Source organism: Bombus affinis, chromosome 7 (genome assembly GCF_024516045.1).
Source record: "Bombus affinis isolate iyBomAffi1 chromosome 7, iyBomAffi1.2, whole genome shotgun sequence".
In the NCBI taxonomy this organism is placed as follows: Eukaryota; Metazoa; Arthropoda; class Insecta; order Hymenoptera; family Apidae; genus Bombus; species Bombus affinis.
In genome coordinates, this window is record NC_066350.1 from 10,288,777 (window position 1) to 10,303,575 (window position 14,799).

The 14,799-nt window shown below is 31.0% G+C and overlaps 2 protein-coding genes across 4 annotated transcripts; one reads left to right on the plus strand and one right to left on the minus strand.

Annotated features, from left to right (window-relative positions):
• Nucleotides 1-538: 538 nt before the first annotated feature.
• On the plus strand, nucleotides 539-10,974 carry LOC126918843 (uncharacterized). 3 transcript variants are annotated; one of them, XM_050727269.1, is made up of 17 exons: nucleotides 539-684; nucleotides 1,669-1,895; nucleotides 2,303-2,428; nucleotides 2,756-2,941; nucleotides 3,050-3,289; nucleotides 3,368-3,472; nucleotides 3,577-4,786; nucleotides 5,171-5,285; nucleotides 5,365-6,750; nucleotides 6,830-7,072; nucleotides 7,150-7,499; nucleotides 7,622-7,886; nucleotides 7,972-8,198; nucleotides 8,274-8,515; nucleotides 8,653-8,667; nucleotides 9,174-9,663; nucleotides 9,801-10,974. In XM_050727269.1, exons 2-17 carry the CDS (start codon nucleotides 1,731-1,733, stop codon nucleotides 10,139-10,141), a joined length of 5,706 nt encoding a protein of 1,901 aa, XP_050583226.1. In that variant the 5' UTR covers nucleotides 539-684; nucleotides 1,669-1,730; the 3' UTR covers nucleotides 10,142-10,974. The 3 variants fall into 3 exon arrangements, with proteins under 3 accessions (XP_050583226.1, XP_050583228.1, XP_050583227.1); XM_050727270.1 differs by lacking the exon at nucleotides 539-684 and adding an exon at nucleotides 685-827; XM_050727271.1 differs by lacking the exon at nucleotides 8,653-8,667.
• Nucleotides 10,975-11,304: 330 nt separating this feature from the next.
• Nucleotides 11,305-13,880, minus strand: LOC126918844 (probable asparagine--tRNA ligase, mitochondrial). The gene is made up of 4 exons (XM_050727272.1): nucleotides 13,668-13,880; nucleotides 12,931-13,502; nucleotides 11,788-12,235; nucleotides 11,305-11,693 (listed from the first exon to the last, which is right to left on the minus strand). Exons 1-4 carry the CDS (start codon nucleotides 13,794-13,796, stop codon nucleotides 11,433-11,435), a joined length of 1,410 nt encoding a protein of 469 aa, XP_050583229.1. The 5' UTR covers nucleotides 13,797-13,880; the 3' UTR covers nucleotides 11,305-11,432.
• Nucleotides 13,881-14,799: the final 919 nt, after the last annotated feature.

The window sequence follows — 14,799 nt, forward strand, 5'->3', positions numbered from 1 at the left end:
CTATTGTACATACATATATATGTATAAACTTCAAAATTCCCTATCGTTTCTTATTTTATTTTTAAATAATTTCACTCCATTTCATTTTTTGTATGTTACAATTGTATAGATAATATTTAAATAACTGTAAAATTAAAAATAATAATTAATAATCGCTATTTGCAATATCATAGGTAATAATGTTATAGATAATATATTTATGAAATAAAAAAAATGATTTTACAATTAAATAATTAACAGTTAAATTCTAGAAAACATTTAAGATATTTTTAATAATTCATTAAATAAATTTCAATAGACTTCGTAATTTTATTTTGTCGTTTTGTCTCAATATAAATTACTCATAAGAATCGTCTCAATGAAAACGCATCTATATTCTTCCATTTTGCACACTAGCGACACGTGCGGAAAATTGTGAACTTCTAGTATACTAAGCAAACTGGTTGTATTTTGCAACGGAATATGTGATTGGTTCTTTACAGAAATTCAACCGACAGAGTAAGAAATTTATCCAATCACGATGAGCGTTATACATTTGTAATCCCGTTAGAAGGTACAAAGGAATGGTAGCCATTTTACGTGGATATCCCGTTTGGCGTAGCAGTAGTGTCCGCGTGATTATCGCGAAAAGTCAAAATAATCGTGGTTGGGGATATTTCTGTTTTTTCGAAATGCGTTAAAAAGGTAAATGTTAACCAGAGTCGCTTGTAGTGTTCTCGGTAAAACTCATTATAGAACGTGAAGTTATAGTATCAATGTCGTTCAAGCTTGCTCGAGTCAAGCGTTAAGGAAATCCAGATGCGTGTTAGTTATTCGTGTACACTTAGGTATTTGTGCTGATCTTCTAGAACGTGCATGGATATTGCAATAGTAGTGTTAAAAAAAACTTTTGGAAAGTGCATAATTGTTAAAACAGTGAAAAAATCGATATGTGTATATGACGTCTATCAATCTTTTGTAAAAAGATTTCAGATAATATTACATAAATAGAGATTATAACGTATTAATTCTTGTTCAGGTTAATGCTTTAAGATTGATTACATTAATTTATTTAGTACAAGCTGAATTTTAAGACATTGTATACATGTTCAATTTTTTTGTCTTATATATATCGCAATTCAGTAAAAGTGGAGTGGTCTAACCATAAAAAGTTAAGAACTAATATCAAATAAAGATTTTGTTGTGTACTATATTCTTATTTATATAACAAATAATTTTGATTAGAATATTCCATATTTTTTTGTATGCTAAAATTTTCCAATTTTATTGTAATCTCACAAATATGTAAGAAAAAATAATTGTTTAACTGTCCATCGAATTATAATGTTAACAATTTGTTATTACTTTCCAAAGTTGTAGAATGCGTACATGTGAATTTGTAACTATTCAATGTATAGATATATTAATGTTTCTATAATTTTGTAGTTTTTATATTTAGTTCTTCTTATAAAATATTTTTTAAATTTAACAAACTTTTGTATGACATATTGCACATTAAGAATATTTTAAAACAATTATTAAAGTTGCATAATAAAGAATCAATAAATTCTTGTCACTAAATATGTTATTTTAATAAAAGATCAATAAGAGTTATGTGTTTATGTTATTGCCTTCATATATTAAAAAATATATTATTGTTCTTAATATCTGTTTCTTTGTGTGTCACAGTATAATTGCCACTGTCAATTTGACCAAGATTTGTTGCATTTATCAACTGGCAACACAACATCATGACATCAACAAAGTCTAAGGAAATAGCGGATGAGTATATCTCATCGTTGTCTGATTTGACGATTAACAGTAAACCATTAATTAATATGCTTACTATGTTGGCTGAAGATAACATAGAACATGCACCAGCAATTGTACAAGCTGTTGAGAATCATCTACAAAAGGTTATTTATCTCTTGTAATATATTAGTTCAAATAGTATATAAGTTGTTTTGTACATTATAAAATATATTATGTTTACATCGTTACATGCTTATTTAATATTATTTTTTTACTATCTATAAGAGATTGGAATTTTGGAAATTTATATGTCCCATTTTTTTAAATGCTTATGAATTATACATTATAAGTGCTAAAACTAGCAAAGCTATATTTCATACCTTTGTTTATTTAAAATATAGCAAAAGTAAATAAAACAAATAAAGATAAATGAAATTTATATAATTACCGTTTCTTCTTTGTTTTTCAATTGTATTTATGTCACCTTTGTGTATACATTATGGTATAAAATAATAGCTTAAATTTATTGATATAAATTTAGATACATATACATTATATTATGTTTTAATAGGTGAGAAGTGATATCAAATTACCTGTCCTTTATTTGATTGATTCGATTGTGAAGAATGTTAATGGAGCATATTTAAATCTCTTCACTCAAAATATTGTAAATACTTTTTGTGGAGTGTTTGAAAAGGTATGTTTACTAACTACTATTTAGAAAATGCATATTATCTAAAAATATATATTAATTATTTCTATTTTCTTTTTTAAATATGTATAATCTTGTTTTATTTTAAAGTAATTTGCTTGGTTTTATACTATATTTATATTTGAAAAAAAACAAGTGTATTGCAATTGTAAGACTTACATTCCATAGAACTATAAGATAATCATTTAGTCAATATCAGGTCATTGTACTTTGTGTATGTACACTATCTCTGTATACTGTAAAGTATAAAGCTTAATATTTTCTAAAGACAGGAGAAACATGAAACTCAATATTATTTGTATAAATAATTAGGTGGATGAGAATACAAGAGCCAGCATGTGGAAATTGAGGCAAACATGGAATGATGTATTTCCAGCAAAGAAATTATTTTCTTTGGATGTACGAGTGCAAAGTATTGATCCTGCCTGGCCAATCACTGCCTCTCCTACTAGTGTTTCTTCTGGATCTATTCATGTTAATCCTCGTTTTTTTTCAATGGTTAGTTTAATAAACTTATTTGCTTGAAATATATGTATATATAACGAATATGTGATTAGATAATATATTTTCATGCTTGAAATGTAATTCATACAATTTTATTTCTAGCCTCAACAATCAGCAACATCTATTGTCTCACAACCAATTGTAGCACCTGTTAAGCTTCCACCAGGTGATCCTGTGACACCAACGGAAGCAGCAATGCGAGAGCAATTATTAAAGAAACAGCGAGAACTGATAGAACTACAGAAAAAAAAGATTGAATTAGAATTACTCCAAGCTAAAGCTAATTTAGAACAACAACAGCGGCAACTCGATAAACAAGCTGGAAATTTAAAAGCTGAACTGGTGAGTTACAAAATAATCTTCTTTTTAAATGCATTTTTTAATTTTAACCAAACTATTTATTATTTTTTCTTTGAATAGGTTGCAGTTACAACACATATTACGCCAAGCACAGAAGCTGTCACACAAGGGAAACCTGTTGCAACCACTGTGCCAAGTCAAGCATCAAAGCAAGTAGCAAAACAGGTAGTTATTTAGATTATACATTTTCATCATTGTGCCACAAAATGCTATGAAGTAAAATTATTGCGTTATGTATTATTTTTTAACAGTACTTTTCCTATTTGAAGTTTCCAGCAGCAGCAGCTTCGCTTCTGAAAAATGCAGGAACGAACAATGGCCCACGAATTGCACCAGCTAGTAGTATAGCAGTAGCATCAGCTAAACCGGTATCTCGTGATCCAAGACTAAAAACTACCTCGGCTCAAGATGTACCAGTTTCAAGCGTGGATCCTCGTCAGCGAATAAGTACACCAACTCAGAAGGATTCGCGGGGTGAAGGCCAAGCGCAGTTAGCGGCACATACAAACACTGTACTTTCAGATCAATTAAAACAGCAGTTACTTTCGAAACAGGCTGTGACTAGCACTATCAACAAGTCTCCGACAAATCTTGCCGGCTCCGATACTGCGACGTTAAACGCTAGTAATAACAATAATGCTAATACGAACCTCAACAATAATAATAACAATAAAAATTTCAGTGGTAACGCAAATAAAGATGCTGTGTCGCATCGAACAAGTCAAAAGAAAGACCCTCGATTGTCTAGTAATAGTAGTGGTAACCTAAACAGTAATAATTCCAAAGGTTCTCAAAGTCTATCTATGGGTAGCAATAGTTCTTTATCTGCGAGTAATAGAGGAGGTGGAAATAACGATTCCAAGTCGAAAGACTCGAAGAGTTCGAATTCTCGAACTTCTTCATCTTCGGCAATCGACAAATCTGCTTCCTCAAAATCCTCGCATAGAAAACTAGGTAACAAATCGCGATCTAAACAACCTCAAACATCTCCGTGTAAAATACCGAAAGTCGACAGAGATGCCAGTCCTGTTAGGTCCAAATCTCGTGAAAAAGATAGTGGAGACAGTTCACCATCCTCGCGTACCTCTCCCCAATCCTTCCAAAACTCTAAAAATCGAAAAAAGAATACAAAATCGAGAAAACGCAGTCCAAGCCCTCCATATAGAATTCCTAGGCGCAATGATGCAAAATCCAATTTAAGTCTAAGCAATTCTAGTGGTGTTACTGAGGAGGAGCAATCTGGTTCATTGATAGTCTCTCCTCCTCACCCACCTACATTTAAAGAAATCAGACCGAATGCTAGACAAAGAAATTACGTAAGACGTAATAAGGATGGCAGTCTTAGTCCCGAGCGTTCTCCAGCAAATGCTGGAAACGTTCAAACTGCTGTGGAACCAACTTTGGAATCATCCAGCAAAGATGAAGACTTGAGAGCAACACTACCTCTTCCAGGTGCAGCCGCTTCTGTATTAGAAAAGAGTGAGTTAATATTTTACGTTTTTCAACATAAATATAAATTATTTATAAATACACATGCATCATATACTTTGCATTATTTAATGGTGAGTTAATTTTTTATGATATGTGTTTACAACGATGTCCCTAGCTCTAAAGATTTGCATCAGAACAATTTCAGCTATAATATTACTTTAAATCTTCAAAGGCGAAACATTAAAATATATTTTATTCATGAATAATATATTCTTTATTTCTCTGTTTCGAACAAACATTTTTTGTTTCTCAAGATATAAAACTAGCATGCAAAAGAGGATGCAATGATCCTATATGTTGGTAAAATTAAATACGCATATAATTCTTGTATAATATACGAGTTATTTCACTTTGCTTCGAAATCTTTTTCAGAAGAGGACTTAGATTTGCGTGTATTACCACCAGCAGTTAATACTAACAAAAGACAAACTGCAGAACACATGGAATCTACATTAGTAAAGAAAACAAAAGCTGAAAAGTTCGATGCGTATGTATTTTTATTTCTTTCTTCCTTGGCTATACAAAATATATAGTGCACAGTTAACATAACTCTTTTAATTTTATAGATTATTTGGAAATGAAGACGTTGATCTGCGAACATTAACTCATCCTAAAGCTGGACGACCACCTACACCACCCCCACCCGTAATATCTGGTGAAGATGGCAAAGATGGGTGGGCAAAACTAAAGACACCATCAAAGAATGACAGAGAAAAGCAAGCTAATAATACTGATGATAAGCGTGATGCTAGAGATCGTAATAGAGATAGATTGGGTAGACTGAGGCTTTACAACAAACTTCCGGATGATCCTAAAGAAAGAAGAAGAACATTATCGAACGAAGATCAAGATAACAGATCAGGTCGAAGAGGTCGAGAAAATGATAAACCTGAAAAGAATGAAGACAGAAATATAGAAATAATAATGAAACAAGCTGCAGAACAATTGAATCAAGGATCCATTACTAAAACTCAATACAATACTCTCATTCAAGAAGTTTTACATATGAGCGAAGATCGGAAATTAAGAGCTGCACAACGAAAAGAAAAAGAAGTAGGTTCTATTGTATGGGAAAAAGGTGTAAATTTGGATATACCGGGTCCAGGTGAGCGTACGTCTACATTTAGTCCTTCTGGTGATAAGGAAATGATGAGAAACAAAGATCATCCTATTGCAAGAAATCCAAATGGCCCTAGATGGCAAAATCAACCATGGCAACAACCAGGACCATGGGCGCATCCCCCGGGACCTCCTTACGGTGGACCACAAGGACATTTTAATTCAGATTTTAGACCAGTTGGTCCATGGCAAAATCCAAGACACTTCGGACCAATGCGACCGGACTATCAATATCACGGTGGCTTCAATCATTCTATTGGTCCAAATCCACGATTAGGACCTGGAATGATGGGACCTATGGGACCTAATGGTCCGCTCATGTCAAATTTATTACCTAATGGTCCAATTGGGCCAATGGGCATGCCTAATCCACCTATATCATTACCGGGAATGAACGGACCTGGAATGATGATAAATAATGGACCAATGACAAGTCTTATATCAAATACAAATATGTCATCATTGAATGCTTCAAGAAACGTATCGCCAAGTTCGTCTTCAAAGTATGATATCGAAGATGGTGATCAAAATTATACTACAACGATGATAAAGAATCCAAATCCTCATAGTCGTGAATTACCGCCACCAGACTCAAAATTATTAGATGAAATTGCAAGAGATACTATGAAATCTATAGATATAGACATACAGCATATACCACGTGAAATCAGGTACTACGGTCAAACTGGAGTAGTTTTTATGAATTGGGATGATCCAAGAGAAATCGGATTTCAAGATGGTATACGGCGGATTTTAATTGATGATAAGATCACTATAACCTGTGCATTTAATGATAATTACAAAGAATTTATTTATGAAGGTGAAGTTCATAGGTATGTATCCTAATGTCGTGCACTTGACTAACAGATTTATATATAGCGTAAGATATTATCGATCTGTTTATGTTTTCAGAATTAAATTAGGTGCACCAACGAGAGAGTTATATATTGATGATAGATGGTATGAGTGTTATTTCGGTGGTATGCCAATAACAGTAGATCTTGGTGGTAAAAAGGTTAGCGTGAAATTGGAAGGACCTCCACCCCTTGTTAAGATTGGTACTGTAAAGAGAACAGACTTAGTAGTTGCCAAAATTAATCTTATTATTAATGCCCGAAATATGGTTCCTGTATTTTTAGATGCAAAACCTCAAATGTTAGTTGTGTTCATATTATTACAAACTTTAGACTAAAGATGTATAAAACAATACTTACAAATTCAAATATTTACAGATTTGAAATTGAAGGGAAACCTCATACACTTGAATTTATAGACTCGTTACAAACAGTTCTTTTAAATGGACGGCCATTTAAAGTGGAATTCGGTGGACTGCCTAAACCAATTATTGTTAGGGATAAAAAGCATTTTATAAGATTTTCGGTACTGCCTAGAGGTGTCCGACCAGGATATGTTAAGATAGCAGGTATGAAAGGTGAAGAACCTATCGAAGCACCACCTACCCCGCCTCTATTGACACAAAAGCCGAAAGTGGATGCAGCTTCTACACCAACGCAGTTTTCTGCTGTTGAACATGAATCAACGTCACAAGATGGTTCCGATCTTAGATCTACTCCTAAACCGGGTAAATATTATATTTGTAACAACACATCATGTAATGTGTAAGATAGTATGTGGACCGAAATATAGTATATTTTTCTGTGTAATATTGCATTAGACTTGTAGCGAAAATTTGCTTTGTTTCAGATTTGCAATTAGATGTGTTATCTTCAGCTTTACCATCTGCAATGGCACCATCGTCTGGATTATCTTATCAAGCTGAACCAGCTGAAAATCCACCTACAACTGCTCCACCATTATCATTACCGCTGAATATGAATGAACTGTTTCAGAGATTAGTAGAGACTGGTATTGTATCGAATCTTTCTGAACAAAAGAAACAAGAAGAGGAAGAAAAGAAGGAACCAGAAATTATTCCGGTTTCATTTGATAAACCAGAAACACTTAAAGTGTAAGTATAATTGTAATAAAACACTATTTTAAATTAATTATTGTATTTTGCATTAATTTTGAATTGGAAATATTCCTTATTTTAGTAAGCAATCGGCTATTGCGGCAGCATTGTATAGTGGTATGCAGTGTAGTTCTTGTGGTGCCAGATTTGCACCAGAATTAGCAACTCGGTACAGTCATCATTTAGATTGGCACTTTAGGCAAAACAGACGAGAAAGAGATTCTGCAAGGAAGGCTCATTCACGGCCTTGGTATTATGATGTTAGTGATTGGATACAGTTTGAAGAAATTGAAGATTTAGAAGATAGAGGTAAAAATTTTTTATTTTTATTATTTATAATCTATTTTATAACGGAAGACCTAATATCTTATTTACATTGTTTAGTACAAAGTTGGTTTGAAACGGAAAAACAGACGGCTGATACAGAAGGTATCACGGCCGAGGATTCTCCTCAAGAAGCCTCACAGCCTAGTGTTCCCACTGGAACTGATGAGGATTCTAGATGTCAAGTATGTCATGATGCATTTGAACAATTTTATAATGAAGAAAAGGAGGAGTGGCATCTAAGACCAGCAATTAACTTTGAAGGAAAGAATTATCATCCATTGTGTCTTGATGATTACAAGGTTGGTTTTTTTTCTTTTTATATCTTCCTATATTTTCTGTTAATATTTTATCATATTTCCGATCAATCAATCGGAATATAATATCGATATAAATCTATTAATGAATTCTTCATTTGTTGCATTCTTTCAAAAATTAGGAAAAGAGTCTCGTGGTATGTGCTTCTTTATAATCCATATTTTCATATTGCACTTGCAGAAAGTTTCCGCACTTATAGATATAGTGGAAGTAATTAGACAATGAAAGATGTAATGTAAACTCTGCAATATATATTTTATTTTATTTAACTTTTTAATTTTATAGATTCCTTTTATAGAAATGTATATAACATATAATTTCTTTTTGTCATGAATTGATTTTTAACATTTTGTGCATAAATAAGAATGAAAGTCATGATTACATTTATTATTTAGTAAGATTCAAATTTTATTGAATACATACATTATCTTATGAGATAAATAATTTGGGTGCTTAATTTAAAATAATTTCTAATTCACATATATATGTTAGGAAGTAAGGTAATAAGAAATGTTCATTTACATAAAATTTTGTTGCATGTTTATAGTTCTTACCATTGTATATTTGTATCATTATATATTTTATTGTATTGCATATATTGTATATTAATTTATTAATATATTGCTTTCTTTATGCCATTAGAGAGCTTTGGAAAAATCTGCGCTTGAAGAAACAATAGAGGAAATGGAGGATGAAAAAAAGGAGAGCTCAGATGAAACGTTCGCAGAAGAAAATAAGACTGATGAATTAAGTATGGAAGCATTAAAAACTGAATTTGAAACAGCAGAACCGTCAGATGAAATAATAAAAGATAAGGTACCAGAAGAATCTACTGAAATGGAGACTAAAGAGGAGGAAACTATAATTGAAGATAATGCAGATATTGAACAAAATGAAAAAATGGAAGAACAAGAATTAGAATATAGTAATAAGGAGGATGTTGATATGGAAAGTATAGAAAAAGAAGATACAGCCGAAACGGAAATACCAGAAACGGAAAATGTGGATAAATCCTTTGAAAATATTAAAATTAAAGAAGAACCAATTGACGAACCTGAGGAACAATTAGAAGAAGAACATTTCGATTTTACTAACATAGAAATTAAAGAAGAACCTATTGAGCAAGAACCAGGTACGTATTGTATGCTATATATATATAATATCATGTTTTAATATTATGACATTTTAACATTGATTTAAGCGAATTGATATATATATACTTTAATATAATAAATTTTTTAAAACTTTGTGGAACAATTTTATATATAGATCCTGAAGAAAGTATAATAACCGAACCTGCAACGGTTGATACAACATACGCAGCTGTGAAGAGTTCTATAGACGGGAATGTAGAATTGGATTCTACGCCTGCGGCGATACCAGCGGCTCCATCTCGAATTAAAATCAATATTACGAAACCATTGTGTATCAATAAAGAGCCAGAAGATTCAAAGGAAAAAGAAAAACCTATAGTTGAGACACCTACTGAAGAAATAATAGAACCTTTGGTGCCTGCTTCTATCAAACCTACTTTGCAAGGTAGAAAACTTTCAAATTTACCTCCTGTGGAAAGAGGGCAAGAGTTATCGGGACTCTGCTCAATTATGTAAATAGTACATGTAATGTATTTGAAATATGTATGTGTGGGAGTGTGAGAATGAATTCATGTTTAGCACTACTTAAAATTAAGTATTGTTGCATTGTATATCATATTTGTGCAGCTTATACGACGTGATGTAGTGTGATTAAAGAATTTTTTCCTTTCTTTTTTTATTGTATTATTCATTTTTCTGTATTTTACTTTTCTATTTTTTGCATTTCACATGCACAATTTTTATCTGAATATTTCTTTGAACTGCTAATGTAGTAAAAGGAATTAATCACATATTTTCAAATATCACGTCGTGTAAGCTAAAAGTACGTGTTATAATGTGTGATTGTATAAGTGTATGCGTGTATTTAGTTTTTAAATTTTAATTAAGGTGAAAAGAGAACAAAAACTGTACATATTTGATGTAATCGAAACAGTCTAATTAGAAGCGAGATATGATATAGTAGCATTCCCGATAATATTGAGTGCAATCGTGTTTCGTGACAGAGAAGTGTCAGGAATGTAATACTGATATGCACAAGACTAACTAAGAATTTCATACCGTTTGTACTTTGTAAAAACATTTGAATGGTATTCGATACATTGTTTTCTAGAAGCATTATCCCCAATTTGATTTTACAAAGCACGAAAACGAAGTCCCGTAGAAATAATGGAAGATTACCCAATTTAGTTAGGTGTACAAATTGTGTGATATAAAATTGTTGATTATAATGTACATAATACCAACATAAAATTAATCCCGACGATATTGGGTAAAGAAGAACAGTTACTACTAGAGAAGAATTATTTTGTTGTATAAAAAAAAAATCTTGTTAATCATTCGGGGTCTGACGTCCTTTGGTTGCTTATTTATGATCCTACTAAATTTACCTCTCTAAAATATCCCTTATGATAATCGCTATTGCTGAAGAACTTTAGAAATTTAAATTTTTAACTATAAAAATATTTGAAGAAATAAACAAGTATTAATAAAAAGTTACTCTTTAGTTGAGATCTGTTTCGGTATTCAATAAATCTTATTTTTAGAAAAAAAAAATGATTTGATGTTACTGTTTTCTCCTTATACTTAATCTAATAATTTTGTAATATTTGACGTTGAGAGCATAATAAAAAACTAATAAATTTCTAAAATAGTTTTCTACACTAATTATTCTATATAAATGTTTGTTTACGTTTTCCCTAAAAGAAAATTTATTTTTAAATACTTTAATTGCATACAATAATTATATGTATATTTATATATTTTGTTATGGGATAACCACGTAGATAATAGGTCTTGAGATTTCTATTTATAAGCTACAATTATGGGGCCATCTTGGGAAAGGGATTGTATCCTTAATATTTGATATATTAAAAATAAATTGTAAAAATCTTTCAAACCCCATTCCAAAACCCCCAGTTGGAACATTACCATATTTTCGAAGTTCTAAATACCAAGAAAGATTAGATATTAAGGGTAACTTTGACTTTAACTTTTCATAATCATCTTCACGTATACTGCCTCCTACTAACTCTCCTACAGTAGGTACTAAAAGATCTATTGCATCAACCTTAAAAAAAAAAGGATCATATATACCTTTACAGTGATTATTATTTGAAAAGATATTTATCAAATTCAAAATTTATTAAATTCACTATACTCACCTTTGAAGAATTATCTTTACATTCTTTCATATAAAAAGGTTTCATTTCTTTTGGCCAATTTGTAATAAATATGGGAATATTATCGTTATGTTTCACTAGAAACAATTCATGTTCTTTAGATAGGTTTGCTCCGTATTTAATAGGAATTTCTAAGCAACTTGCATTATTTTGTAAAATATTAACTGCTTCATCATACGTTATACATGCAAATTTTTTATCCAACCACTGTACCTCACAACCACCTATTGCATGTATATCTGAAGCACATTTTACGAGTATATCTTTAACCACATATTTTATTAATGATTCAACTTCAATCATTATATTATCAATACTATTAATAAATGCTAATTCAGTTTCTAACATATAAAATTCAGCTAAATGTAATCTTGCTCTACAATTTTCAGCTCTGAATATTGGTCCAAAGGTATACACTTTTGTAAATGCTCTAAAATGTTTTATGCATACTTTAGATATATAATTTTTCTTTGCTTAACACGTTCGTCGCCCAGCGTGATTCGGCTAAGTTTCTTGGGGGGTCCAAATCCGACCGCCGGTACGCAGAACGTAAATAGAGCGACAAGCGAAAATTCATTGTTTATCGCCTTCGATTCATTGTAAAGAAAAGATTATTTAGTTCTGAAATGGGGAAAGCGATAAGCTTTTCAGCTATAGTATTCCGAGGGATCTCATGGCAGATATCTCAGATGTTTCATTTAGTTGAGAAGCATACTTGTGAGATGTACATCAGTGATTTTTTCATTCTCAAAATGTTCAGTAAACAGTATGAAAATATATTTGACAGTGAGGAGAGTAGTGATAACGGAGTCTACAACTATTGTTCTAAGTGCTCAAAATCACCCCAAATGTGTTTGGAATGTTTTAATGAATACCATGCGATATAGAATAATATAATATATTATCCAGAATATAAATTAATAAAAAGTATGGTATAATGTATTTTTAATATTTTTAAGTTGTATATCCTATATATAATATCGTATATTTAATTAACTCGAACAAGAAGAGCGTCACCATATCTTGGTGACGGGGCCCCCACAGAAGTATACCCATCACATAGATATGTGCGACTTGGCGACGAACGTGTTAAATATTATTCATAAAATCCTATAATCTATTCACCTGGCAGCAGCTTCTAAATGTAATTGTCCTGATACTGTTAAAAAAGTTTTAGTATTAAAAAATGATTCTTCTTCCCCTATACCTTCCCTTTTCATTGATTTTAATAGATCTTTAGAATATGGCTTAACTAAAAATAATTCACCAGCTCCTTCACAGTCATTTGAAGTTAAAACTGGTGTATGTATACGAATATAACCTTTACTCCTCAAATAATTTTCAATAGTTGCAGATGTCATATCACGTATCCTTAATAAAGATGAAAATGTTTTGGTTCTTGGTCTTAAATGAAGAAACTGTCTCACATAATCCATATGATACAGTTTTCTTGGAGCAAAAGGATATCCATCCATAACATCGCATATACCAATTACAACAATATTATCTGTATGTAGTTCAATTTTACCACTTGAACCTAAGGCTAATTTTCCTTCTGCCTCAATACTACTTCCAAAACTTAATTTGTCTGGTTTATTTGATTTTGATACAACAAGTTGGAACATTTTAGGAGTTGATCCATCCATAATATCAATAAAAATACTATTTTTCATCTTTCTCACTGCATAAACCCAACCCTATTTTTAATAAATTGTTTCAAAGGTTAATATCACAAATAACAAGAGATATTAATAATGAAAACAATATAAAAAAAATATTTATAATATTCAATACAAAGAAAGAACATGAATGAATCCGCAATTAAATATCAAAATATTAAAAAACTATAAGATACAGCTAACCTGTACTTTTACATGTTTTCCAACAATAGTTTCAGGATTATCATTACATATTTGCAACATACTGTGGACATAACATCTTTGGAGTTTAAGGATAGCAAATAAATTCCTGTTAAACTTAAAAAGTGACATCTTTCTTTTATTTTTGCGAAATTTGTGCAATTAATGATAATAAAATCACAAGGTTATTACCACAAACAAAGTATAAGATAGACCTAACATACAATATAAATTTGTGTTCCGCGATTCGGAGTCTACGTAGCCCAAGTTACCATTTTCATGTCAAATACGACATTATCGGTCCAGAATAAAATATGAAATCAGCGTTATTGAAATGGTAGGAATGATAATTAAATCTAGTGATAGTTAATTATTTTCGATATAATTAGTAATCATAATTGATATACATACTGATTAATTGTAAGAACAGAAACTCTCAGATTCTGAAATACCGACATGGAAAAAATCAGAATGTTTCTTACGCCCTCTGCGATTTGTTACAACGAAGGTAGAAATTAGATATATTCAACTCAATCATCGGAAGCGATAAAGATAGTATATTATAGCAGAATCGTATGCACCGTGTATATACCTATAGAAAGATCTATATTTGTTAAATTCTCGAAAGAAAGTCTGTTACTTCAACTTGGTTTAAGTCAATACGTTCTACTGTTGTTTTATAAAATATTCTTTACTCCTTTCTTAATTTTTAAGTTTTTAATTAAATAGGGAAACTTAATATAATATTTGTATAGTATTTGAATATTTTGAAGAACTGATTTTCTAGAAATTTCAATTGAGAATACGTATTGTTATTATTTTCAATTTATCATTCCAAGATGAGCAAATAAGAAATGGGACATAACCATTTTCAGCAGCTCCTTACACAAAATTGATCGAGTGTTAATGATTTTTGCCGACGACATGAAAAATGATTTTTATATTGTACTACAATAAATTTTAGATGTTATAAATTAATAATTAAATTGTCAATAAGTGCAAATTTTTACTTTTTTTGTAGGCCTTTGCCTTTTTTCGATTTTCACGATACAGGAGTTGAAGCAAAACTAAGCTCGTACACTTCGCTGTTTTTTATTTTTACCCTACGAGTTTATCTAGGAATTTAGAGTTGTAT